This window comes from Mus pahari, chromosome 12 (genome assembly GCF_900095145.1).
Source record: "Mus pahari chromosome 12, PAHARI_EIJ_v1.1, whole genome shotgun sequence".
NCBI classification, from domain to species: Eukaryota; Metazoa; Chordata; class Mammalia; order Rodentia; family Muridae; genus Mus; species Mus pahari.
In genome coordinates this window covers 87,417,800-87,445,608 of record NC_034601.1, presented here as the reverse complement: position 1 = coordinate 87,445,608, position 27,809 = coordinate 87,417,800, and the positions used below count along the sequence as shown (strand labels likewise).

General features: G+C 49.4%; 2 protein-coding genes across 2 annotated transcripts in view; one reads left to right on the top strand and one right to left on the bottom strand.

Annotated features, from left to right (window-relative positions):
• The first annotated feature begins 2,395 nt into the window (after positions 1–2,395).
• Positions 2,396–18,934, top strand: LOC110330040 (integrin beta-2-like protein). Its single transcript, XM_021209968.1, is given in 16 exon segments — positions 2,396–2,453; positions 2,641–2,729; positions 3,777–3,957; positions 5,342–5,512; positions 6,395–6,552; positions 7,484–7,639; positions 8,463–8,558; positions 10,438–10,527; positions 11,994–12,134; positions 13,280–13,467; positions 14,634–14,878; positions 15,356–15,563; positions 16,462–16,655; positions 18,439–18,600; positions 18,865–18,900; positions 18,903–18,934. Coding segments are annotated over 16 exon segments (2,205 nt in total).
• A 491-nt stretch (positions 18,935–19,425) lies between these two features.
• Positions 19,426–27,809, bottom strand: part of Igsf5 (immunoglobulin superfamily member 5) — a 48,705-nt gene continuing 40,321 nt past the window's right edge. Inside the window, exon 9 of the mRNA XM_021209839.2 lies at positions 19,426–19,817. Coding sequence (XP_021065498.1) covers positions 19,743–19,817 — 75 coding nt within the window. The 3' untranslated portion in view covers positions 19,426–19,742. The remainder of the gene's footprint in view (positions 19,818–27,809) is intronic.

Below are 27,809 nucleotides of genomic sequence, written 5' to 3'. Positions count from 1 at the left end.
GGTGGTGGTGGTGGTGGTGATGGTGGTGGTGGTAGTGGTGGTGGTGATGGTGATGATGGTGGTAGTGATGATGGTGGTGGTGGTGGTTTGGTTTGGGTTTTTGTTTTTTGTCCAAGCTCTAGGCAGGGCTCTTTGTACTCTAGAGTCTGAGAGTACAGTCAGCTCCAGAAGAGCTGGCTTTGCATCCATCGTGCCTGAAACATCCGGAGTGGAAATGTGGTAGGAGTGAGGGCGGGGAAGACGCTGAAGGGACTAGCAGAGGCAGAGTCCAGTAACCTTTAAGAATAGCTTGATGCTTCCAGTCTTGTACCTGTAAGACCAAAAAGCACCTGTGAGGGAGTGAGTGAGGGGGAGGATTCGGTGATTGATAAGCAGGGGCCATACAAGTCCATGAGGTCACAGACCCCATGGTTGCTGATGTCATGGTATAACTCTCTTCAGGAATGCATATAGTGCGAACAAAGGAGCCAGCGGGTTTTGGAATCTGAGGTCTCGGGCAACGCATCAGCTAGTACAGAACTGGGAGCTCCTCTAAGACTGGCAGTGGATGAAGCCAGTTAAGGAATTCCGTGTGGATTGGGCAGGACTTCCAAGGCCCCACACCTAGCTGAGGAGCTATTGGCAGTTGATGGCTGCAGGGGGCGGGGAGGGGAAAACTGGAAGGTTGCCCATGCTCCAGTGAGTGACAGCATGGTCACATGTACTTCTTCCACGGAGCCTCTGGCTTCTCTGGGGCCTGGTGGGGAATTCTGCGACTGGGGAAAGTTTACAACAGGAAGTCACCTGCCATTTCTAGTTAGTCTCAGTCCTCAGCTCTATGGCTTGAACTGCCCTCACTGCTGTCTTGGTTCTCCTCCTCCCAGGTGTAAGCACTGTTGTTCTTCATGGGAGTGTGTGAAGTGGATGGGATCCGTTTTCCCTCTCACACCTCCCTCAGGTCTCTTAACCCAGGTGTTCAGAGCTTGATTTCTCTGGAAGTGGGGGAGGGTCATCATTCAGTGCCAGTGTTGGTGCCAGGGGAGGGGACCCAGATCCTCAACAGGATCTCCACAAAAAGAAAATTGCCAAAGCCCAGAGCAGAGGCTGGGGTAACGTTACCTTCACCATTTCCTGAGAATGTATGTGCTGGGTTGTGCCATCACTTCCTGGGTGAGACCATGGTCTTTGCTACAGATTTCCTGTGTGTCCTGAGCTTCCTTGTGTGGCCACTTAGAGTTCTGCATTTTCAGTGTTGTGAGGGGACTTCCTGTCTATCATCAGCCTGCAAAGTGAGTTTCCCTGGATGTTCTTTGTTAATAGTCACAGAGCCCACATAAGCAAGGGCAGTGTGGGGGAGGGGAGGTGCACCCACTCTCCACCCCATCAGACTGCCTGTAATCAGGATATAGGGACATTACAGTCTGTGTGGGTCAGTCTTGCTATAACTCGGGCCTCCTCCTGTTCTCTAGATAGCGTAGGGTACACCCAGGTCCATATCCCTATTAAGGGATACAAGGATTTTGCATGCTGTCACCTGTGGGATTTTTGGGTTTTGGTCTCTGCTGGTGGAGGGAGGAATCCAATCAGTGGCCTTGGAAGGAGAATAAATCAGGAAGGTCCTCGGGAGGAACTGGTGTGATCTACTCAGTCCCTGGAAAACAACTGATGCTGTTGGCTCTCAGAACACATTTAGGGCAGGTTAGAGGCTGTGAGGGATGGGGGGGGGAGCATCTAAAATCAGCAGTGACCTACAGCCACACTGCACTGCATCCAGCATCACAGGGGCACTGCCTCCAGCATCACCGGGACACTGCCTCCAGCATCACCAGGGCACTGCCTCCAGCATCGCGGTGGCACTGCCTCTCACAGCATCACAGCGGCACTGCCTCCAGCATCACGGGGGCACTGCCTCCAGCATCACAGGGGCAAACAGAGTCTCAGCTTGCAGCCCAGGCGCCATGCTTTGAAGACTTAACCACACAAAGTTTATAGCTCTGGCTTCAGCAGCATGGAACACACATATGTATACGGGCTGTGGGCCACATTTGTAACATGTGGTGGGTGTGCTATGTCTGTGGTGACATATGGCATGTGCAATGTTTGTGTGTATCTATGGTAGTATGGCATATGTCTGTATAAGTATGTGCCCAGTACATTCTGGGTTCTCTTGGTACTCAGTCTTCTATGCTTGGTGCCCCAGACACCTCAATAGGTATAAGACACCACCATCATCCTTCCCTGAGCCTAAAGACATTGGTGTTTGACTTGTAAGGAACCTTTGATTCTTACACCCTGTGGTAGCAAGGACAAGATCCTCTCTACTCTACCCTCAGCAGACATTTACACCCTGCAGTTCAGACAAGCCAGGAGAGGATCTGTGACTCCTAGAGTCACCAAGCCCTTCCCCCTACAGGACATGCTGGGCCAGTGCACTCTGCTACCTGTCCTGGCTGGGCTGCTGTCTCTGGGATCTGGTGAGTTCTATGATCTCCACATGAGGTTTTTCAGAAACAGTAGGCACACCTAATGGGCATAACAGCTCCGAGCCACTAGGAGCTATAGACCCTGACCTGGCCTTTCCTGGGTCTCTTCCCACCCACCCCTATTGACTCTGGATCAGCTGGGGTGGGCAGAACCTACTCACCCAACATGTCTCTGCAGCTCTGTCCCAGTTGTGTGCCACGGACAATGTGAGCACCTGTCAGGACTGTATCCGGTCAGGGCCCAGCTGTGCCTGGTGCCAGAAGCTGGTAAGAACTACAGGGGTTGACTAGCAGAGTGTGGCATCTATTCCTTCTTTATTTATCTATCTCTGTCTCTATCTCTCTGCCTCTCTCTCTGTCTCCCTGTCTTTCTGTACCTCTGTATCTGTGTGTCTCTATCTGTGTGACTATCTGCCTGTCTCTCTGTCTCTCTGTCTCTCTGTCTCTCTCTCTCTGTCTCTCTCTCTCTCTCTTTCTCTCTGTGTTTGTGTGTTCTATCTGCCTATATCTCTCTCCCTGCTTCTCTCTGTGTCTCTCTGTGATATCCCCCACCATGACTGTCTGTCCTATGACTATCTGTCTTTCTCCTCTTGGTCTCTCTCTGTATGTCTCTCCCTATTTCTCTCTTTAATATCCCCTGATGTGAACATGACCGACCACCTTGTCTTTTCCCCTTCTGTCTCTACCTGTCTATCCCTCCCTCCTTCATTCCCTCTCCCAGTGAATACATACATTTCTATCTTGTTCACTGTTCTGTGACTATCATTTGCCCAGTGATGTGTCATAGTCTCAGGCATGCCCATGGCCCCTCTAAGCTGCTCTGGATACCACCAGAATGACTTTCCCCATTTGTTTTGAGTAATTTGAGGGGAGGGAGGGAGGGAGTGTAGATGTAGGTGTATGTGCCCATGCACACAAGTAAAGAAACGAACAGAATAACATTCTCTGCCTTATTCCCTTGAAACAGGATCTCAATGAACCTGAAGCTAGGCTGGTGGCCAGAAGTGCTTGTGCTTGGGATACAGGCACATGTGGCATTAATTTGTAGGTGCTGGGGGAATCTGAACTCAAGTTCACACTGTTGGAGGCAGTGGTTCAGGAGCAGGAAAGGGCCTGCAGTTCATGGCTCTGTATGACTTGGAGCCCCCAGGGAGATCAAGGCTGTCTCCAAGGCCAGGTATTCTTTGGCAGGCTGTTCCAATCCACAGAGACGTCTATGCCAAATTTTAAGGGCAAGTGAGGAGATAGGCCAGGGGCTTTAGCCCTTCATGGTCAGTCAGCTTCCTCCTGGTACTAAATGGATCCTTTCCCCAGAACTTCACAGGGCGAGGGGAGCCCGACTCAGTTCACTGTGGTACTCCAGAGCAACTGTTGCTGAGAGGCTGCACATCTGAGTACCTCGTGGACCCCAAGAGTCTTGCTGAACCCCAGGAGGACAAGGAGAGGGACCAGAGGCAGCTGTCCCCACGAAATGTGACAGTTTTCTTGAGACCAGGTAGGTTGGAGCTTGGGGGTAGACCAGGCACATAGCATTTACAGGAGTTCGACCAGCATCCCCCGGGTATCACTGTGGACAAGTAGACTGTATCTCAGTTTCCTTTTCTGATGGTATAGTAAAGACCTACACAGACAGCTCAAAGCAGAAAGGGTTGGGTTCACAGTTCAACAGTGCAGTCCATCATGGTGGGGAAGTCCGGGCAGGGGAAGCTTTAAGCAGCCAGTCACATCACATCTATAGTCAGGAAGCAGAGGGTGATGGGTGTAACCACCACTCAGCTTGCTTGTCTAACTCATAGAGCCCAGGATCCCAGCCAGGGAGTGATGTCACCCACAGCGGACAGATCCTCACACCTGAATTAACAGAATTAGGACAGTCCCCCAACAGGCTTTCCCAGAGGCCTGTCCCCCAGGTGATTCTAGATTCTGTAAGGTTGACTTCTGAGCTCCCCAAAACCCTCAGAAGGCTGAGGGAGGATCACCTGAATGCAGGAGTTGATTTGAGGATAGACACAGACACGCACACAGACACACACCATGCACATCATATATATATATCACTTATATATATAATTTAAGAGATGGACCTTGTCTATAGCTTTGCCTCTTGCTGCCTCCCAACCTCCACTGCCTGTGGTCTACACTGGATGCCTCGCCTCGTCTCTCTTATCCCTGAGTTCTGTTTTTGTTCTACTTTGTTTTGTTTTTTTTAGAAGGGAGAATAAACCATCTGAAAAATACTGCTGCATTCACTCACAGAAGGCCAAGGTACTCTTGGCAGAATAAGGGTTATGATAAGTCCTGCAGCCAACAGATTTAAACCAACCTTGCCCAACAGGTTTGACCATGACCACAACAAATATTTCAGAATGCAGGCTTCAGGGTTCCTATGAGGCCTGGTCCCAGGGAGTCAGGGTAGCAGATCAAGCCTTGGGCAGGAGCAAAAGTCCCCACAGGCTGAATAGCTCACCCACCAGATGTACTGCTCACAGATCTGGAGAATAGAAGTTCAAGATCAGGGTGCTCACAGGGAAGGATGCTGGGTTCCCCAGAAGCCTCCTCAGCCATCTGCTCAGTATCCCCACATAACAGACACAGGCAGGAGAGTTCTTGGTTCCACCACCCCCGCCCCATCTTTTCTTAAAACAGTCTCATTATGTAGCCCAGGCTAGCCTCAAACTCAGAGATTCTCCTGCCTCTGCTTCCCAAGTGCTGAGGTTAAATGTGTACACCAGCAGGCATAGGAGTCAGTACCTTTTTAGTGAGGCTGAGCCAGGCAGCCTCAATGGCTGAACAAACTGAGAGGACTGAGGAACTACTGCAGAGAGCTATCCATGCGCAGCACATGCACAGTGGCTCTGCAGTGACATTCCCCCTCACAGGTCAAGCGGCAACATTCAAAGTGGACTTCCAGCGGACCCAGGACACCTCTGTTGACCTGTACTTCCTGATGGGCCTCTCTGGCTTTGTGCAAGGCCACCTCTTCAATGTCCAGACATTGGGCAGTGACCTGCTCAAAGCCCTCAATGAGATCTCCAGGTCAGGCCGAATCGGTGAGGCCCACAGCCTCTGTAGGCTTCTGGCTCAGCTCTTCCCCACATCCTGGGCAATCCATGCCCCCACAGACCAGAGGCAGAGATCCGAGAGTCCTCAGGCCATCTGGAGTGTGAGTGGTACTGAGCCTGACTCCCCTCCAGAGGCCATGCCCAGTCACTTGACTCCAAAATTCTGCTCTTCACTTCTTCTTTCCTCTTTCATTCATCTTTTGGTGTGCTCAAAAGACAGAAGTGCTAATTTCTAAAAAATTAATGAGCTTCAAAGTATATTGATTAATTAGTAATTACAGCATAAAGGTTGCAATCACAGTGAGCAAATGTCACAGGTCAAAGGGTCAGCATTCCACAAGCACCCACAGGCTCACAGAACACAGGCTTATATACATGCTTGTGTGGTATGTGCACATAAAGGCTTATGTACACACGTGTAGTATATATGTGCACATAGCTCCCCAGAAAGGCACTATCTCTTTTCTGAATAGTGTTGCACTCCCTCATACTTGGACATATGCCTGCTCATTTACACACTTGTATGTGTATGCATAGCCAATACACACCCACAGGCATGCTCACACACATATATGCACATGTACACATACATTCTCAGATACATATCTGGTGACACACATGAACCAAGTATATCCATACCTAGACATGCTCATATACATACAGGAACACACATGTGTATTCTGTGCCCACACATATACACAATCTTGAATGTTCACATGTGCTCACACAGACAAATACCCACAGGTACCACACCAACCTCTCCTTTGCTTTACTACAAGACAAGTATCTCCCAGGCTCACCTCCCTATCTTGGGCCCAGCCTTCTACTTCCCACAGTCCTGGCCCCCCAGCCTCATCTGCCCCGCCTCAGGCTTTGGATCCATCATGAACATGACCTTCCAGCACATCCTGAAGCTGAATGCGGACTCAAGCCAATTTCAGAGGGAGCTGAGGAAGCAACTGGTTTCTGGAAAGCTGGCTATCCCCAAGGGACAGCTAGACGCTATGGTGCAAGTTGCCGTGTGCCTGGTGAGCCTACGAATCCCTACCGAGGTCCGCAGACTCCCCCAAGTCTGGAGCCTCGTGGGGTGCTGCAAGCTGCTTACACTAGCCAGTGTTCTCTCAAAGGTGCAAGCCAATGGGCCTTTTGCTTGCTGTCAGCCTGAGAAGACTAACCCTTACTAGACCCTAGAGAGCCTCTGGAGGCAGGCTGGGAGGGAGAGAAGGAAGGAGGCAAAGGGGCCTGGAAGCTACCTACAGATTTTACTATTAATCTGTGATGTCACTAACTCGCCTGAAGCCTGCCTAGACCTTCTTAAGTGACCACTGTAAGCTGGACCACACCTATGTCCTGAGTCAGGGGCCAATCTCACTTCCAAGCCAAGACAGCAATCCCTGACCAGAGTTCACTCCTGACTCCTCTCAGACACACACCAGCCTTTATCGGTCCCAGGCTCTCTTTATAATGTCACTGCTGCAGCAAGCTGACTCTGCCCTGGCTCAGCTCTCAGCCCTCCAGCCTCCCTGGGGCCCTGAACGTATTGCGCTTAGATCATAGGCACATACCTTTTCCATGGTGTCAGAATACAGCGTGCTACAAGCACACACTCCTTTGCAGGAATGATCCTGGAAGATGCAGTCCCCCTGTGGTCCCTTCACTGAATTCACCTGTCACGGTGGGCACCACAGTAGTCTTCTCCTTTTGGGACAATGTTTTTGGAAGTCTGGTCCTGGAGGGACGGGCTGTAGAAGTTTCAACTTTTTGGAAGCAGACATGTGTTTCTTTCCCCTCACCTCACATCTCAGAGTCAATCCTGACTCCCTCTTTCTGTTGTCTGGGGGTGGTGACACCACAGAGGAGGAGAGGCAGCAGCTCCCCTTCTGCAAGCTGCCACACCTGGCTCCTTGGAGCGCCCAGCTGAGAAAGCACAGTGGGTAACACACGACACCTCTTCCCCAGGGAGAAATTGGCTGGCGCAATGGGACCCGGTTTCTGGTGCTTGTTACCGACCATGATTTCCACTTGGCTAAAGACAAGACTCCGGGTACCAGACGGAACACCAGTGATGGTCGCTGTCACCTGGAAGATGGCATGTACAGGAGCAGGAGAGAACCTGTGAGAACCCTTCCTGCCCTAGCACCCTCTGGGGCTCAACCTTGGATGACACAAAATGGGGGTGGGGGAGCAGGAAAAAACTTACAAACTTGCCCCCATGCATGTGGGGGGGGGGTGAAGAAGGGCCAGGGTCACACAGGGTCACACAGGGCCACCTCTCCAGAACCTTGGATACCTTTTTCCAACCTAAGCAACAAATTTGAGAAAAACTTCATGTTAGGTCCCTGGATATTGGCCTTGTGACAGAGCACAGTGGTAGGACACTAAGACACACTGAAGAGAGACTCCCCTGTTCTGCGAAACCAGTGGGAAGTCACAAAGAAATAGAGATGAGCTGGAAGGTGTCAACTAGGAGGACCCTGTAACCACATCAAGAGGGCAAGTCCCTAGGGCACTGGGTGGGCTGGGAGGAAGAACTTGTGCATGCAAGCCAGAGCAGAACTAATGGGAAGTTTGGAGAGACTGGAACAGAGGACAATGGAGGTCTCCTACCTAGACAGCTTCAGGTCCCCGATAAGAGGTTCTGTGAGTCACAGATGGATATGGGCTAGGATGCAAGGTAGCAAGGGGCTGCCAGGAAGGATGCGAGGGACCCTGGGTCAGCACCAAGAGGCCAAGCACATTGCAATTTCCGGTGTTTTCTTAACTGTCTTTCAATATCATCCATTTCTGATTAATTCTGTTTCACATACTTAAACATCCTGTTCAGAGAAAGTACTGCCACAGGACAAGGGCAGCCCGGACTTGAGCTGACTCCAGAGTCCTCAGAGCCCTAGGCACTTGCTTTGGATGGGCATCCTGACAAGATGTCTCTTCTCCCCAGGACTATCAGTCAGTGGTCCAGCTGGCGAGCAAACTGGCTGAAAACAACATCCAACCCATCTTTGTGGTGCCCTCGAGGATGGTGAAAACCTATGAGGTGAGATTGATGGTCTTGAGCAAGGGAGGCACTTCAGCTGCAGGGTGCAGGAGCCCAGTATTCTCACAACATCACCAAAGTTCTGTTTCCGTGTGCCAGATTGAGGGCGTGGGACCAGAATAGGACACATGTCCTTTGGCCTGAGATGAGGAAGATGATGGCCATAATCTACTTGTAAAGTCTGATGTCTGGTTCTTCAGGGCCAGCAGGATCCCTACAGGAGAACCTCAGATCTAAGGTCTGCAGTGGGACCACTGAGGACCTCAGCTTCCTCCTCTTTGACAGTGATGACCACCTGAGAGGACCAATGTAGGGACCCCTGATCTGATTCATCCACTTACTTCAGAAATCAGCTCCTCTAGGAACAAATTCTCCCCATCTGTGAGTGACAACAGTGTCCCCTGACATCATCCATTCTCAGAGCCACACATTTTTCAAGTCGACTTCCATTTTGGTCTCAACTCTGAGGCTGTCTCACCTTACACAGCAGCCAGGTGCAGGGCTAGGTTGAGTGTGGACCTGAAATCTACAAAGGCTGGTAAAGTGACATTTGTTGGCTGTGCGTTGCTGAACGACTCAGGGTTGGGTCACATCACAGGTCTCAGGCAAGCCTTGGTTGCCAGGACAACAGGCAATTCTTGCTGTTAGTTTTCCAGGCTCCAACAAAGGGAAGCTACTCTACAGAGACACCAAGAAAGAAGAGGAGGCAGCCTGGAATACCTCCATAGTGGCCAGTAACAGAGAACAGTGGTTTGGCTCTGCACAGGTTGCAAAAGGGATCAAAGAGGAGACCACTCCATAGTTAGAACGTCACAGCTCCTATGTCCTTATCTGTAATTGCGCTAGGACAGTCCCCTTCCTCCTAGAGTTGTAGAGGGTCCCAACATTTTGCTGTCTGTGGAAGGCATCACACTCCCACAGACAGCATGCTGACAAGCAAGGACACCGCAGATAGAAGACTTAACCCTACTACTTCATTTGCCTTGGGAGACCATAAGCCTCTGTTCCTTGGAGATTGGTCAAGGCCACAGGAAGCATATGAGGATGCTACACACAAGAGCATTCTTCTGGACTTCGGAGAAAGCAACTTACACAAGTCAGAACCCAAATCTTCAGGAGGGTGGTCCCAGGACCAAGACAAGTGAGTTGTAGAGAAGGTTAATGGCCCAGCTGTAGCAAGCCTTGTGTGCTTCACAGAGAGGACAGACTCCAATTTAGAGAGTCATAGACAATGCTGGGTAGAGAAGTGGCTTGACTTTCAGTAGTTTGTCCCTGGAGAGGGTAGCAACATTCTTTCTTCTTCGTGAAATATACCATCTTTGGATGACACTAGGGGAATTGTAGGGAATATGCTGGCCTGTCTGTTATCCAGGGGCTCAGGCTGAGCCACCTACAGGGACACTCTGGGAAACGGATCACTCCTGCCAGAGCTGATTGTCATGGAGTTGTGTAACACTGCCACCACTGAAATGAGATTGTTCAGACTGCATCATGCTCAGGACTTCCCTCTTCCTGTGATCTCACCACACTCTAGTGTCATCTGTGTCCTCATGTGCCATTTGTAGGATTTCTGTCCATCTCACTGACATAGTGAAATACTGGCCCAAGGTGAGCCAGGTGCATGGTACCTGTCAGCAACATCACCAGCTTGTCACTGGAACTGACTGCCAGGAGCATTTACACCATAGACACGAGGGCGCTCTGAGACAGATGTTGGCAGCATGCTCCTAGTGCTCATTCTGTGACTTGAAGTCAGGTGTCAGTTGTGCATCATCCTAGCCACCTGGAGAGTTTAGGAGACCCTCTGGGTGTCACGGGCCTTCGTGAGCGTGGAGGAGTCGGTTGCACCAAGTGCCAGCTTGATCTTCTCTCTCAACAGGAACTTACCACATTCATCCCCAAGCTGACCATTGGGGAGCTGTCAGATGACTCCAGCAACGTGGCACAGCTCATCAGGAATGCCTACAGTGTGAGTCTCCTGGAGAAATTGCATGAGATGATCAGAACTCCACAGTTAGCAAAGCTCTGACCTGTGAAACCCCACTGTTGTCCCCTGCAGCCCCTCCAGGCCCCTCACAGTCTTCTAGACAGACACAGAACATAGGCCAGCTCCTCTTAGTGATGTATACCACCCCAGATCTCATCTAACTCTCCCTGAAACATGAGTGCCAATCTCTACTCAAATGGGGCTCTTCCTTGTCAGCCACTATAGAGAGATATAAGAGGGCAGATGGCCAGGGAAGATCACATACTGCCTCACAGGCTGTAGAGACCTCAGAAACCACCTCAGTAAATTTGCACCCTATGTATATAGCCTTGAGGAAGCAGGGGTCTGTCCATTACTGTGTTAAAGTAACTTGTGGGAAAGGATGTTATTTAGCTTAAACCTTGCTGTCTACCATCAAAGGACAGCAAGGCAGGAACTTAAGCAGGAACCTGGAGGCAGAAACTGAAGTTAAGGCCATGGAGGAACACTGCCTACTGGCTTGCTCCCAGTATCTTGTTCAGATACTTTTCTTATATAGCCCAAGCCCACCTACCCAGGGATGACACCACCCAGAGTCCATGCAGGACCCTCCTGCATCAAGTAGCAATTAAGGAAATGCCCCACAAACATGCCCAATCGGATGAAGGCAATTCCTCAATTGAGGTCGCCTCTTTTAAGGTGACTCTGGTTTGTGTTAAGCTGACAAAAAGCTAATCAGCACAGAACCTCATGCATGCATGCCAGCCCCCAACCCTGCCTCAGGCAAACCCTGAGTCCACCCTCCTCCCTGGTGTGTAATCTATACAGCTGCATCCAGGTTCACTCCCTTGGAGACCCAGGATTCTGGCATGCACCAAACACTGCTCACTGCTCAGGACCCATTTAGTCCCTACAGATAGAGAAATCCACAGGTGACAGGTATCCTCAAATTCATCCCTAGGCTCCTATGGGGGCTGGCAGCAAAAGAGTGTGCTGTTACTGACCGAGGAAAGGTCTCACCTCCTTCTCTAGCCTTGTGAGCCTCAGGTGCCTCAAGAAGTGACCAGTGACTGGTCACTGCCCAGTCATGTCTAGCTCTGTCTTCACAGGGATGACTCCAGTGACATCATCATTACATATACACCAGATGTCACCTGTCCCTTCTCCTTCCACCTGTGTCTCATCTCTCATCACTTCAACAGTCTATCCCCTCTTCTCTGCTAACCCTGGAATTGATCAGCAGCAGGACCTCACAGGGATCACAGCTATTCTATGCTGGTCACCTGCCAGTAGCCTGTCTCAGAACAAGCCATGGCATCAGCCTGTTGTCCCATCGTGACACATTCACTGAGCTTCCAGTAGGTGTCTGTGTCATCAACACAAACAGGAGGGGCACGAGAAGTATCTCTACTTGGGGACAGGGACCGCTGGACCTGTAACTCCTGAATATGGCTTCTGTCTGCCCACAGAAACTCTCCTCCAGAGTTCTCCTGAACCACAGCACCATCCCCAGCATCCTGAAAGTTACCTACGACTCCTACTGCAGCAATGGAACATCAAGTACAGGAAAATCCAGCGGGGACTGCAGTAATGTGCAGATCAATGACCAGGTGAGCCTGGGTTCCCATCCCAGCATGCTACAGGGCCCACCAGATATCTCAATATCTCAGTCCTAGGGGCATATAGGAGGAAACAAAGATTCACATGGGGACAGGCAGGAGAGAAAGCTATGGTGGCCAGCGGCCAGCTCCTTCTCCCTTTAAACACCACTTAGCAGAGCCCAGGTTCTATCATTGCGGTAATGTTAAGGAGCAGGAGAGCACCTCCCCAGCAAACTCCAGACCTCTCCTGGAATAGCCCAGCTAAGCCGACCAGTCCTGCAAAGACAGCACCCCTGGGGGCAAGTGCTAGACTCATAGAAAGATACAAACAATACCTGGTTGGGTCAGACTTTCTTACTTTTGTTTCACATTGTATCTTTGGATGGAAACATCCAAAGCTCAAGGCACGCTGGTGAGCAGAACTATGAACTATTTCCCTAATGTGCCAGATACACATTTGTTACCCAAGCTTTTCATGTTTCTTTTTGCCTGTGAACTAACATCTCACACCAGACAGAGCCTATGCTTCTTTGCCGGTTCTTAGCATCTGTTCCCTCCTGCCAGGTGATACACATGGGAATTTGATCGATTTTATTCTAATTTTCAGATGTTTGCTCCTTGCCTTTACTGACATTTCTACTCTTTCTTCAAGTACTATGTGGTTTAAATTTATTCTAGATGTGGCTTAACTTTGTAAACCAATACACTCTGCAGCCAGAGCTGCCCTTCTGGTGCTACATGTGTGTGTTGTTGCTGTCTGGAGCCCTTACAGTTATTCTGAGTTGGATAAAGGACATCACCCTCCCTAAGACATCCTGGTATCTTAGTGCACTGGACTTATGGGTGCCCCACAAATTCACTGTAAAACCTCCTGCTGTATATATAATGGAAAAACATCAGCTCCCTAGCCTTATTTGCAGCAGAACTTGGATGTGGTTAATGAGGGCTGTAGGTTGGGGCAGGAGTCTGACCTCCCTGCAGCCTGGTCTGTAGGCCATCCCAAAATCCAGTTCCTATCTTCTTTCCATGCCATCCCTCCCATGACATCATTCTGGTCCCTTGGAGGGACCTCTTTCCACCTCTTGGGGGGGAAAGGAGCATGATGATCCCCTGATCATCATGGCCCCAACCTGAGACCCATCATTTCCCTATAGGTCACCTTCCAGGTTAATGTCACAGCTTCAGAGTGCTTCCGGAAGCAGTTCTTTTTCATCCAGGCACTGGGGTTCACGGATTCAGTGACTGTGCGGGTCCTTCCCCTCTGTGAATGCCAGTGTCAGGAGCAGAGTCAACACCACAGCCTCTGTGGAGGCAAGGGTGCCATGGAGTGTGGCATCTGCAGGTGAGGCAGGCCAACCCATGGAAAGGCGTCTATAGGTGAGATGTACCTAGAAAGCCCACACCAAAACACCTGCAGACACCTGTCCCAAAACAGAACAGGTATCTACAGATGAGGCAAGAATGGACAGCCTGTGACACACCAGCCCATGGGAAAGGTGTCTACTAGTAATCATGAACAACCCTGAATTAGTCACAGAACTTATGGGTAGTCTCTATATAGTAAAGGAATTTGTTGATGACTTACAATCTGCAGTCCAACTCCCAACAATGGTCAGCAGCAGCTGTGAATGGAAGTCCAAGGATCTAGTTCAGTCTCACAGGGCAAACGACTTCCTTCTTCCAATGTCCTTATGTAGTTCTCCAACAGAAGGTGTAGCCCAGATTAAAGGTGTGTGCCACCATAGCTTTAATCCCAGATGACCTTGAATTTGGAGATCTCTCTGTCTTAATCTTCTGGAATTCATAACCACTATGCCTCAAGATCTCCATACCAAGATCCAGGTCAGAAACTTCTATCTCCCAGTCTCCAGATTAGGATCACTGGTGAGCCTTCCAATTCTGAATTATAGTTCATTCCAGATATAGTCAAGTTGACAACCAGGAATAGCCACTACAAACCCATAGCACATTATCCTACTAGATAGCTCCTAGGCTCCATTGTGTGAGTGTAGTTGGTGAGGAACCTGGGTAAAGCCCCCAACCAGGGTAATCCTCAGGAATTCCAACCTCACTCTCTACTCTCTAGTTGTGAAGGGACCAAGGCAGAGAACTGGCTGACAGGAAACTCCACTCAGCAGAAGACAGAGATTCAGTAGCGGGCAAGGACTGGGACAAGACAGGTCAAAACTGAGGTGTGGTCCCTCAGCCACCTGAGATCCAGGGACATTCAGAACCTACAAGTAGAGGACCACTGCCCCACCTAGTCTGTCTATATGATTAACTGCATGGTGCCTGTCAGAAAAAGTCTTCATGACCCAAGGTCAAGCTTATGCTTGGCTCTACTAAGGACAGACTCAGGCGGGATCTCAGTGCCTCCTGACCTTCCATTCATGGTGCTCAGGAAACTATTGAGGAAAGAGCAGATGTGCTGTGCCATACTTTCCAGGTGTTTGGATGTGTGCCATCCCAGGAGAGATCCTTAGCACAGCTCTTCCTACACTGCCCTAGGTGCAACTCTGGCTATGTTGGGAAAAACTGTGAGTGCCAGACACAGGGCCGGAGCAGCCAGGATCTGGAGGGAAGCTGCCGGAAGGACAATAGTTCCATCATGTGCTCAGGGCTGGGGGACTGTATCTGTGGGCAGTGTGAGTGCCACACCAGTGACATCCCCAACAAAGTGATCTATGGACAATACTGCGAGTGTGACAATGTCAACTGTGAGAGATATGACGGCCAAGTCTGCGGTGGCCCAAGTGAGTGTCAAGGGCCTCTGGAGGTGGAGACTTTGTCAGTTTACATGAGAGAACATTGACTGTAACAGCAAGACAGACAGGTGGACAGATAAGTGTTAGACTTACTAAGTAAGCCACACAGAAGCAGCAAGCCTAAGTAGGCATTTCATCTCTTTGAAGGTCAGGCATTGTCCTGGGAGGGTAACAGGAAACAGACCTGACTCAAGAGCTATTTAGACATGATAGGTGGACCCATTCTGGATGAAAGGTGGCTGTGTTGCTAGAGAGGTGAGGGGGGGTCTCCCTGGTCTCTGTATCTTTGCCCATCTATCCTTGGAAGGTGTTGTGGGACCATATGAGGAGATACAGGTATAAACAGGCAGCAGAGGACACTGTAAACAGCACTACCCAGCAAGGGCCCAGGGTGGTGGGAAAATGATTTCTGGTTCCTACCTGCCTTTGGGAAGATGAGTCATGGCAACCCCAGTTGTTTTCCAGGTAGAGGCCTCTGCTCCTGTGGTCTATGCATTTGCCATGACAGCTTTGAGGGCTCAGCCTGCCAGCTCCGGACGTCCACTTTGGGCTGTCTGAACGACAGGATGGTGGAGTGCAGTGGCCATGGTCAATGCCACTTTAACAGATGCCTCTGTGACCCGGGCTACCAACCACCACTGTGTAAGAAGTTCCATCGCTGCTCCGAGTACTAGTGAGTGTCCCCACCACCCACACTGGCCTCACTGCCAGGCTACCTTAGAGTCCCCAGGGATACCATCACACCATAGTTCTTAGCAAGATCCAGCAGACCCAGCAGGGAAGCCTTATTTTGAGGGAAGTCTTACCTCCCTTGGGCCTTTAGATCCAGCCTCTATTGGCTCTGCCCGTCATCCACTCCCAGGACCACTGTCTGTTTCCACCCTTGCTTGCACTGCTCTGATGGCCTCTCAGGGTGCCTAGGACTCTCATCACAGGATCAACTTGTATGTGGACATCCTCACCTATTACATGCTGTGGATCTTGATAACCCCATGTACCTGTTCACCCCTTAATCATTAGGGCAGCATGGCATGCCAGTCTACACCTCACACACTATGCACCTTGACACAAATGTGAAGTCTTGCACACTAGTACATACTGATCCAACAGTGCACCCTAACGTATAAGTACACAGTCACATAGTATGCACCCTCACACACACACACACACACACACACACACACACATACACAGCCTTACACATCAATACAACTTATTCACCAGTGCACCCAGACACACCAGTATGTATTCACATAATGTGCACCTTGACAAATTCACACATCCTTACACACCACTACACACTTATTCACCAGTGCACTCTCAACACAGCATCATGCACTCATGCATCATTCACCCTAACACACCCATGCAGCCTGACACCTGTGTAGTCTTGCACAACTGTGCATCCTGACACAATCATGCATCTTTGCATAGTGCTGAGACCCCAACACACCTGTGTGTCCTCACACACCTGTGCACCTTGCTCATCCATGTGGCATTTGTCTCATGCTCTTGGTCCCCCCTCCCCTCACCACCTCATTCCATCAAACTCATTCCCGTTTTCTCCTCAGCTCCTGTGCCAGGTGCTTGAAAGACAACAGTGCAATAAGATGCAGTGTGTGTTGGAATCTTGTGTTTTCTAACACCCCCTTCAATGACAAGACCTGCATAACTGAACCAGACTCAGAGGGCTGCCGGATAACCTACACTCTATATCAGCCAGACCGGAGTGACATCAATTCCATCTACATAAAGGATAGCCGAGGTAAGGCTGGATCTGTTGCAGGTAGGACGTGGTGACAAGAACTCTGGCCACAGGTGTGTCTCTGTGGATATCAAGAGGGCTGCAGAGGGAAGGTCTCTCTCCAATGGGTAAGGACACCCAGCAGCAAGAGGAGAACCATCCAGGATACCTGGGCAGGTATGTAATGCAGGGAAGCTGGCATCCAAAGCCATACCTAGCCCTGCACTGATAGGTGGACAACAGACAGGGTCCTCTGGGGGTAGCTCCAGTATGTGTTGAGCAGGGGACCACCGAAGCATCCCATCACATAGTGAGGACATCTCCCATTTGACGGGAGGGCCCTAAGGGCTGGCGCCTGTGAGCTGTTTCATGACACCCATGGAGACCCTCAGAGAAGTAGGGGTGCTTCTGCCGGCAGCTCTGCTGGGCCCTACTAAGCTCAGGTCCTTGTCTGCGAACTGGAGATCGTGACCTGGTCTTCATGGGGTTCATGTTCCAAAGAGAAAAGACTCTTGACATGGTCCTGTCAGACAATGCCCTGCACAGGGTGATGCTACGACAGCAGTTCAAATGATACAAAGACCCCGTGGTGAGGGGTCACCTTATCGTGGGGAAAAATGGGGTCATTGGAACAAGGAGGTCTGTCATCCTTCTGTTCCTGGGCATCCCAGGGAGCCATCAGGAATTCCCAGAAGAAGACTGGCAACATCCACATTGTCTTGTTTAATCTCAGCTGGCATCCAGGGTAGACGTGGCCCTTTCAGTGACAGAACTCTCAGGAAACAAAGTGGACATGGTACTGTCAGAGGCCAGGTAGATAGAACAGTGACATAGTCCTGACAGGGTACGGGGTGATATAGTCCTAGCAGGAGCCAGGAAATAGTCCTCTCAGGGTATCAGGTGGTTGCTTCCTTGTCAGGTGCACACTACCCTGTCAGTCAGTACAAAGTGGGTCTATACTGTGTAGGACCAAGAGGACACAGTCCTGTCTTGAGCTGAGATAGACATGGTCCTACCCAGTACCACTGCTTGGTCGGGAATAACAGATAGGAGATGGGCAGACTGACTCTGGAAGGACAGACACTGTGCTTGGATGAAGATGGTTGAATAGAAGTAGAGGGCCTGGTAAGAGTTTGAGGGTCCAGGGTCCTCCAGCAGATAGGATGGGAAGTTGGGGATTAGAGCGTTTGGGAGAAGTGTTAAATAACAATGGCCAAAGATGTTAAAGAGGCTGCGTTTGAGCAAAAATCAAGATGTCCTCATGGGTCTTAGGTGTGCAACCCCAGAATTCTAGTTCCCCATGCCATCCACACTTAGAGGTAGCAAAGCCACTCGGTAACCACAGAATATGCAGCCTGCAGTACACGGCGACTCTTACAGGACAGAGACCTGGAGTCCACTGTTCCCCAACCCTTCCTCAATTTGGGAAGCTGTGATTGTGGGGAGGGAGGCACAGACTCTGTGTGAGGAACCTGAAGCTAAGGACCTGTCCCCAGGCCATAAGCACACACCTCCCCAGGGGTCTCCATTTCCACTGTGCAGTGAGATGGCTTAGGGTCCTTCAAGCATGTTCCTAACCTTCTCTGCGAATAAGGGTCCAGGCCCAATGACTTTGAAGTATTGAAGGTCACAGGGACTGGCCTTGATTCTGATGGGAGCTGAGGCTATGTTCTCTTGTCTACCCGTGTTGTGGGGCAGACAGCAAGTCTCTAGAATGGGGTCCTCCTGAGGACTGGGTGACATATAGAGACTATAGACTTTTGGGTAAGACTCACACTATTGATGGCTCATGCTTTCTCCTCAGTGTGTACAGAAACCTCCAGTGCCACCATCCTACTGGGCGTTATAGTGGGCGTCCTGCTGGCTGTTATCTTCCTGCTGGTTTACTGTATGGTTTCCCTGAAGGAAACCCAGAAGGCTCCCAAGCTCTCCAGAAAGGATGGGGTTCAAAGCACACTGGCACAGCGTAAGTGGCTAGGCCGTGTGAGCCTACACCTTCCCGTCCTTTGTGACTTCTCACACTGTGGGTTGTGGCTGATTCTGAAGGTCTGCACACACCCTGCCCGGCAGCTCAGCTGAGTGTGCACACTATGAAATCTCTACCCTTAATATCTAATACCTTCCACTTCTGTCTTGGCCCTCAAAGTAACGTCTTTAAACTGGACACCCCCAGAAGGCAGCCCCAGAAGCCCTCCCTGTACTAATAAGGACATGTTTGGTTTCTCCCCAGAGGAGCCTCATTTCCAAGAACACCACCATGAGGAGCCATGTGGAATCAAGAGAGACAGGGTACCCAGTGAAGGTGAGGCACCAGGACCAACTGGATGGGACCAGCAAACCATGCTTCCTCCACCCTATGACCAATCAGGACATGACTTACACTCACCACAGAATCACCAGCACAACAAAAGGTGTTATGGTATTTCTTTCCACAGTGACCAACCTGCCAGATCGTCTGTGAACTTCTTTCCAGGGACAGCATCTCCAGAGACAGCATCCCCTTCTGGCCCATGCAGTCATTCATAAAGCTTGAGAAAAACTTCCTAAGTCTTAGAAGTTCAGACACATGTGCTTCTGTGTAAAAATTAAGAAACCAGTTCAATTAAATGTAGGGCTAATATATATGCTAAATCTCTCTTTTGGGTGTATATTCCTGTGTATGTGCAGAGTGCATGTGTGTGTGGGGGGCCACAGGTTGACATTAGGTGTCTTTTCCTATTGCCCTGAACCTGGAGCTCACCAGTGAGTTCTAAGGACCCCCTCCCCAGAACTGATATTACAGACACACACTGTTACACCCAACTTTTATATGGGTTCTAAGGATACAGGTCACCACAGCAGGAAGGTCATGATAACCAGAGCATGAGGCACATAACCGGTCACAGTGCAGGTGTAGTCAGGGAGCAGAGATGAATGTGAATGTTCATGCTTTCTTCTTTGTCCCTTTTTATTCAGCCTGGACCAGCCTACAGGATGGTGCTGCCACTATCTGGGGTTCTTTCTACCTCAGCTACACCTCTTTGGAAATATCCTTCAGGGTCTCTCATGGGTGATTCCAAATCTAGTCAAGTCGTCAATCAAGGCTAAGCACCACAGGCTACAGCCATGTCATCGACTCTCCCTGGTTTTCAGATTGTTGTGGACCTTAAACCTCTCAGCATCCACCATTCCATGAGTAGACTTCTTAAATAGAGAGGAAAATAGTGTAGAAGGATAATGGAATAGAGGAAGGAGAGAGAGAGAGAGAGAGAGAGAGAGAGAGAGAGAGAGAGAGAGAGATGTGTGCAGACGTCTCCCTGTCATCCAGTCTCTCAGCTCTAATCTGTTCTGTATTTTGGACTTTTTAGATGGCATAAACTCTTATCAGGATCTCTTCCTAAATTTAAGCAACCCTAAAGAGACAAATTTCCAAAAAATTTAGTACCCTGTGAAAACAATGCCCCTCCCCCGCCCTGCTGCTGAACTCAGTGTTGTATTACTGTGAATAAAACATCATGACTATGCAGCTCTTAGGAAGGAAAGCATTTAACTGGGGCTGGCTTACAGTTTCATGGATTTAAGTCCATTCATCATCATGGCAGGAAGCATGGTGGCACGCAGGCAGACGTGGTGCTGGAGAAGTAGCTGGGAATTGTACACCCAGATCAGCGGGTAGCAGAAGAAAGGAGCTAATGGGTCTGGCCTGGGCTCATGAAACCCCAAAGCCCACCCCCCAGTGACACATTTCCTCCAACCAGGCCACATACATCTAGCCCTTCCAACCAGTGCTATACCCTTTTGGTTGAGCATTCAAGTGTTGCACCCAATGGAGGCCATTCTTATTAAAACCACCATACCTCCCCAGATCAGTCAGTCTCTTCACTCCATTCGCCTTACCTTACTACTTTGTAAAGTTGCTCAGAGTCTCCTTCTTAAATCATTTACTTACACATGTGCACAGACGTCTCCCTGTCATCCAGTCTCTCAGCTCTCATCTGTTCTGTATTTTGGACTTTTAAATGGCATAAACTCCAGATTTATTTCAGGATCCTACTCAGAACATGTCACTGTTTTTATTTTGATGATGAAAAGAGAAGTCAGGAGTCTGCAGGGCTAAACCACCCACAGCTGGCTCTAGATCACGCTCTTACCATCCTGTGCTTGGGGCTTTCAGGTGAGGGGTTGTGTATTTTCCAGGGAAGAGGATGAAACCTTGCATTATTGCCAGTCCCTGCTGTGCCTGCTCTCATTTGTCCTGAAGAGGTAAATGGGTGTGAAGAACACCCCACATTTTTTTTTGCCTGTGTGCCTCATCGGTCCCACAGACCTGTAAGAGAGAATCCCTGCACATCACCTGCAGTGGACTGCCCGCCACTCTCCGGCTTCTTCATGATTTTGTGTCCCTGTAATCATCAGAATCCAAAAGGAGCTGCAATGTCACACTGTTCCTCTACATGCCACCCAGTTTGCTATAACAGCCAAAAATCTTTAGCCACCCCAGAAGGTGTAGTTTTCCTGCCTCCCATTTCAGCTCTTCCCCTGCTCTTGGTTGGTCTGACCAAGAGTCAAATAGAAAAGTGGGGTGCGGCCCCCGGAAGCAGAAACACCTGGCTCCCATATACTGACTCGACATCTTTCTGCCTGCGGCTGGAGTAAAGCACTCAGACACAGCCCTTCGCACTTTGTAGCCTCTCACTTGACAGCCACTTTGAGTCTTTCCTCTCTGCAGAGTCTTCTCAGTGGGGAGGGAGGCTAACACCACCAGTCAACAAAAATGAGAGAGCACCCTCCTTGTGGCCTCCAGCCCTTAAAAACAGACCCGCCTTAGAAGCAGCCTGTATTCCTTGCCACAGTGCCACTGGGCTTGGTCTCACCCCGCCTACAGCGACAACCTTACTGGCCCTGTGCATTATGTTGATCGCTTACATGCCCTCGGGTCACCTTTCGTGCCTCCATTTCCCTACCCTGAGCTCTTCCTTACAGGAACCACCTTCATTGAAGGAGGAGAAACTCACACTGCTAAACTCATCAGTCCTGCTACCATGGGGTCACATAATAGGGACACTGGGTGGTGAGGAAACTAAATCCAAGTGACAATTCTGATTCTCTAATAAATTTCACCAATATCTTAAAATGTCCTTATACAGTCCACACACCAGAGAAGCAGCACAGGTCATTCTGGCTCCTAAACGCAAGTTCACAGGGATGCAACTGTAAACACCCACAAAAACCAACAACTTGGACATTCTATACAGACAGGAATATTCTTTATGGCCACGGGAAGCTCTGACAAATAGGGCTTATTGGCTAACCTTGATGCTTCCGTGAAAGGTCAATGAACAATGGTGCTGAAGCATTTTGGCCTTTATCAGTGTGACAGTTCTGTGGTACCAAAGAGGCTGCACCCCAGGGAAAGTCAAGAGTCTATCTCAATGCTCCACTCATCTGTGGGTAGCCTTTCCAGTGTGCAGTGCTCTTGGGATGCCTACACGATGCCACAGAAAGGGTAGCTTAAGGAGCATTTTGTAGAGTGTGCCACCACTCTCTCCTCAGCTATTAATTTTTAATTTTTATATAAACTTCGCTTACAGCATTTGCAGGCTCACACGACAGAAACATATTTTATTGACGCTTTCCCCTGCTTTCTAAAATAGCACAGATCATTTCAGCAGCAGGCACTTAAATCAACTGTCTTGTATCATAAGACACATATTAAATACTTTGAAAACTATTTATAGGGGTTGGACCTGGATTCCTGTAACTTTTAGAAGTATTTCTGCTTTGGTTAGGGGTCTGTTTGATTTTCTTTAATCACTTCTGTCTTGTGTTTTCTGACACCTGACAGGAGCAGGGGAGAGAGAGCAATCAGAATGACTGATAGATTTACCGAGACAAACCCATGATTCTGAGCTATTGGGTGGAGGGATGCTTAGTGCTAGGATGTGGCATGTAGGATTAAATGATGGGGGTGAGATGAGTCCCCTAGGTTCACAGACGACAGAAAAGTGAATTTAGACAAGAAAAGACACCGCGAAATTTGTATAAATATCTACGAAAAAAAGCCACCACCTAGACAAAGACAGGGGACAGAAGTGGGTGAGGCCAGTGGACCTACATTTCATATCAGCAGATGTCTCCAGCAGGTGCTGGGGATTCTCAGTGAGTCCCTGTTAGCAACTCAGATACTCCTGTGGCAGGCTGTTAGCCAAGCCCACCAAAAGGCCCAAGAGCTCTTGCTGGGGCTTACAGCCCCAACCTCAACAAGGGGCTACCTGCTCCCCCTTGGTTTTTTTTTTTCTTTAATGTAATTGTATTTGTAGAAAATTCAAATGTGTGACAGACTAATATACAAAGTGGGATGTGTGTAGTGATAAATAGGCTTACTGCCTTTGTAATGTCTTTGGGACGTTAGATGACTTTGCAAGTATTTCTAGGTGTTGGAATCACAACCTTCCTTCCAAGCGAGTGACTACTACACTGTTAATTGTTAAGAAGTCTGTCAGGTCTAGTGACACAAGCTTGAAGTCCTGACTACTCAGTGAGGCATGGGCAGGAAGGCTGCAAGTTCAAGCTCTGTCTGGGCTGCAGTGTGAGTTCAAGGCCAGCCTGAGTGATTTAGGGAGACTATGTATCAAAATAAAAAGTCAAGGGGCTAGATAGATGGCTTGGAGATTAACGGGCCTACTGGTCTTGCAGAGGACCTGGGTTCAGTTCCCAGCATTTATGGGCTGCTCACAGCCACCTATAACTCCGGCTCCAGAGGACCTGAGCCCTCTCCTGTCCTCCATGAGAGTCCATTTGTACCTACACGGATGCACACATAGACCTGCTCACATGTAGATGAATAAATAATAAAGTAAATCTTTAAAGAATAAATAAGTAACAAAAAGTGAAAAAGAAATAGGCGACTTAGCTCAGAGGTCCAGTTCTTGCTTAGAGCATGGGGTGTTCTTAGTCAGAGTCACAGTTCCATAAAAAGAAAGGGAAGGGGGAAGGAGGGAGGGAGGAAATGAGGGAGGGAGCAAGGGAAGGAAGGAAGGAAGGAAGGAAGGAAGGAAGGAAGGAAGGAAGGAAGGAAGGAAGGAAGAAGGAAGGAAGGAGAGAGCGAGTGAGCATACATCAAGCAATCCTGGATGCATGTGGAGCCAGACCTCTGACAAAGATCATTTCACAAAGGCTCAGACCCCCCACCCCAGGCCACACAGGAAAAGAGCCCCGGGCTCAGTCACCTCTCTCCAGGGTTCCTCTGCAATAAGCTCCCTTGGGCCTCCTGACTCCAAAGAGGGGCACTCCCACACTGCAATAACCTCCCACGAAACATCCCACAGTGACCAATCACTGTGGCTTTCAGCCCTGTCTGTCTCCTGGCTTGAGATGCTTTGGTGGTTAAGAACACAAAGAAGGGCCAGTCCTGAGCAAGCACAGATTCCTAAAGCAGCCAAGCCACCGCCTAGAAGTAAAATCAATGTTCCCAGCATCAGAACAGACAAGGACAGGCCAATACAGAGCCTGCCTCCCTGCGGGGAATTGAATAGGAAAACATACATTGAATACAAAATTGTCCAGTATCTAATTTAGGCCATTAGCCACCACTTCTAGGGAGGAGACACGGTGACATTAACACTTCAGAGGTGTTGAGTCAGGAATCAGGAGGGTTCAGGGACAGTGAGTATCCCGTCAGACAGGCAGAACAGCTTGAGTGTTGGGGGTAAAGTTTATGGGAAGGGGCTGGATAGATGGTTCAGCATCCAGAGAACTTAATGACCTTGCAGAGGACCCAGGCTCAGTTTCCAGTAGCCACATGGTGCCTCATAACCTTCTATGACTTGTCTACAGGGAATCCAACACTCTCTTCATGCTTCCAAGGAAACCAGGAATGCATGTGGCGCATACACATATAGGCAGGCAAAACACTCACACAAATAAAGTGAAAATACAGTTTTACATTAATTAATTAATTTATTCATTTTAATCCAGAATTGCTGCCACCACTCCCGGTTCCCGCTCACACAGTTCCTCCCCCATCCCCACTTCCCCTTCTCCTCTGAAAGGGTGTCCCCACTTCGGGTATCCCCCTGACACTGGCACATAGAATCACTGCAGGGCTAGACATGTCCCTTTCCTGTGAGACCAGGCAAAGCAGCCCAGTTAGGGAAACAGATTCCACAGACAAGCAAAAGCTTTAGAAACATCCTCTGCTCCAGTTGTTGGGGGACCCTCATGAAGACTGAGCTGCAATGTATATATGCATACACACGCACACACACACACACACACACATATACATACAAGAGAGAGAGAAAGAAAGGAGGGGCTCAGAGGGACAGGAAAGAAGTCACTCACCAAGACTGCAATTCAAAGAGCAGCCCTGGCCAGCTGTCACCCCTGTATACAGAGAGGGACTTCTTTGTCACTGGTGGCCAGAAAGGCAATTTGCACTTGAAGCTGGGGTGGCAAACTGGAGCCCACATGTACACATAAATACATAGCACATACACTAACATACAAAAATATACATATGCCATATATGTGCACACACTCATGTACACACAAGTACACATACACACCACGTGTAGATATAAATACATACACTACTTATACATATGCACCTATCAAATACGTATTCATGCACAAGCACACACATATACACAGGCACACAGCACACAGAGCTGAATGCACACACAAACCAGGAAGGTACCAGGAGGCAGGAAGGAGACAAAACCTTCATCCTTGCTACCCTCATGATAGGAGCCTTCAGCTGCTATGTTGCCCCTAACTTTCCGACTTGTCCTTTCTGAAGGTGGGGCGGTGGGATAGGGACTCCATCACTTGCAGTTTTTAAAATTAGTTTTTTATTTAGAGTTGCTTATATTAGTTGGACTACCTCAGACTTTATTGTCCATGAAATTTAAAACTGTTGCCTGGCTGTTTGCAAATGAAGCTATCCTGTAACACACACACACACACACACACACACACACACACACACACACACACACATCTCTGTGCCAGCAGGTCCAGGCTGAGAGGAGAGAACCCATTCCAGCCAAGTCTCTCCCCGGGGGCTGAAGCGGGAGGGTGACCATTGATCTCCTGCCATCCAGAGAATAACCACCCCGGGTGGGGAGTCTGTCAAAGCAGGAACTCATTTAATTGTATCAATCTTTTTGTTTATAAAGGGCTGAGAGAGGAGGTGGGTTATTTTGCTGAGCTGGGATGACATAGGGGTAGGGGAAAGGTGACATGACTGACAGTGCCAACAAAGTTATTTTACATCTGCAGTAGCTAGGCAAAGGCGGGCTTAAGCAGGCCATGCTGAGTCACTCCAGTACAGAGGTGACTAAGACAGTTTTCAAAACTCAAGCCAGGCCGGGCATGGTGGTGCATGCCTTTAATCCCAGAGTTCGAGGCCAGCCTGGTCTACAAAGTGAGTTCCAGGATAGCCAGGGCTATACAGAGAAACCCTGTCTCGAAAAACCAAAAACAAACAAACAAACAAACTCAAGCCAGGCTCAGGTTTGTCCTCAAGGCCCAAACCAGGGCCAAATAGGGCCCAACACACACACACACACACACACACACACACACACACACACAATTTATGTTTCTAGAGAAAAATATATTTAACACCTTTTGGTTACACCACCTTTGGGTTACCTGCATCCCTCCACAGACTTAACCAGAGCCTTCTGGAAGTTTCGCTGTGTCAACCCAGTATTACTAAGGAGGTAAGACATCAATCTCTCAGCCTGAAGCTGCTGTCTGGGCAATAATTCTCATGGATCTGCCTAGGGCCCCAGTGCTCACTATCCCACTGAATATTTTAGAAATGGCACATGCTCCCAGCAGCATATGGAAGATGATGGAAGCTGCTTAGGACTCAAGCCACCACCACAAACCACAGACACTTTGGTCAAGGCCTCAGTGCCCAAGGGTTCCAAACTGAACTGGAGGGAATCAAACATTTGCCACCTGTAGAAATACCCACCTCAGTACTGCCAGGGTGAAGGGTGTTCACTGGGCCACACTGGACGAGGATAGGATGGATGCTGGTGCTGGCTTGCCTGTGTGTATGAGCATCTCTGAGCATCTCAGAGGATCCCCACTCTGTCTCCTTGTTCTGTGGATGTAAACATGGGCACCAAAGGGTCTGAGCTACTCAATCAAGGAAGGCGCATGCCTAGGGCATCCTGGTGATGTGCACTTCGGGTAAGTGGCTTATCCTTTAGGGAGAGGGGCCATGCACCTGCTAGGCAGAGCGTATTTCCCTCCTTCTTCACAAATGCACTCTCCATTCCTTGATTCCTGGACATTCCCTGTCCACCCACACCCATCGTGTACCACCTCACCCCTCTCAGTCCTCTCCAGAAACTGACTTATACACTAACCCTAACCTCAATGAGCTTACAGGGCATCTGGCTTCCAGCTAGGGCTGGTTCAGGGCAGATTCCCATGGTTTGGCTATGTCCCTCCAACAACCACAAGGCCTGCTCTATACAGGTCTAGCCAACGCTACTGTTCTAACAGTCCTCTCAGGCCTTCTCAGTTTGCCTGCTCCAAGGACACCAGAGCCTTTCCTTGTAAAGGCCCCTGGCGTGTTCCATGTTCCTCAGACTTTTTTTTATCATCTTACCCTCGCCTTCTTCCCTTGCAGAGCCATACAGAGCAGAAGGAAAGCTCCCCGTTATCCTCAGGGACTGGCATCACCACTTTAGTCCTGCTGCTCTAAGTCAACTACATGAGGCCCTGGAAAGATCAGGCAAGTTCAAAACTAGCCAGGAAGTCAAGTGGGGTCATTTCCTAGCCAGGATTCGATGGCACAAGACTTTGGGGGACGCTCATTTAACTAGATTTGCATCCCTATCAGGCATTCATCACCGGAGACCCTCGTCTACATTTTGGAAAAATGACTTTGTCGGTGTCATTTGCTGATTGCCTCCTCCCACCCTAGCCCCCCGAGCCTGCCTCAACTGTCTGCAGAGTGAAAGACACTTTTACTACATCAGCAAAACACCACGTTGAGCTGAGGGCTGCCTTGAGGTTTGCAAGATCCTGAATTAGAAACCAGTCGACTGCAGGCTTTCACACTGAAAGAAACACAGATTGTGTTTGTGTGAAAGAGCCCATGACATGTCAAGGTCATTACAACTCTCTCTCTCTCTCTCTCTCTCTCTCTCTCTCTCTCTCTCTCTCTCT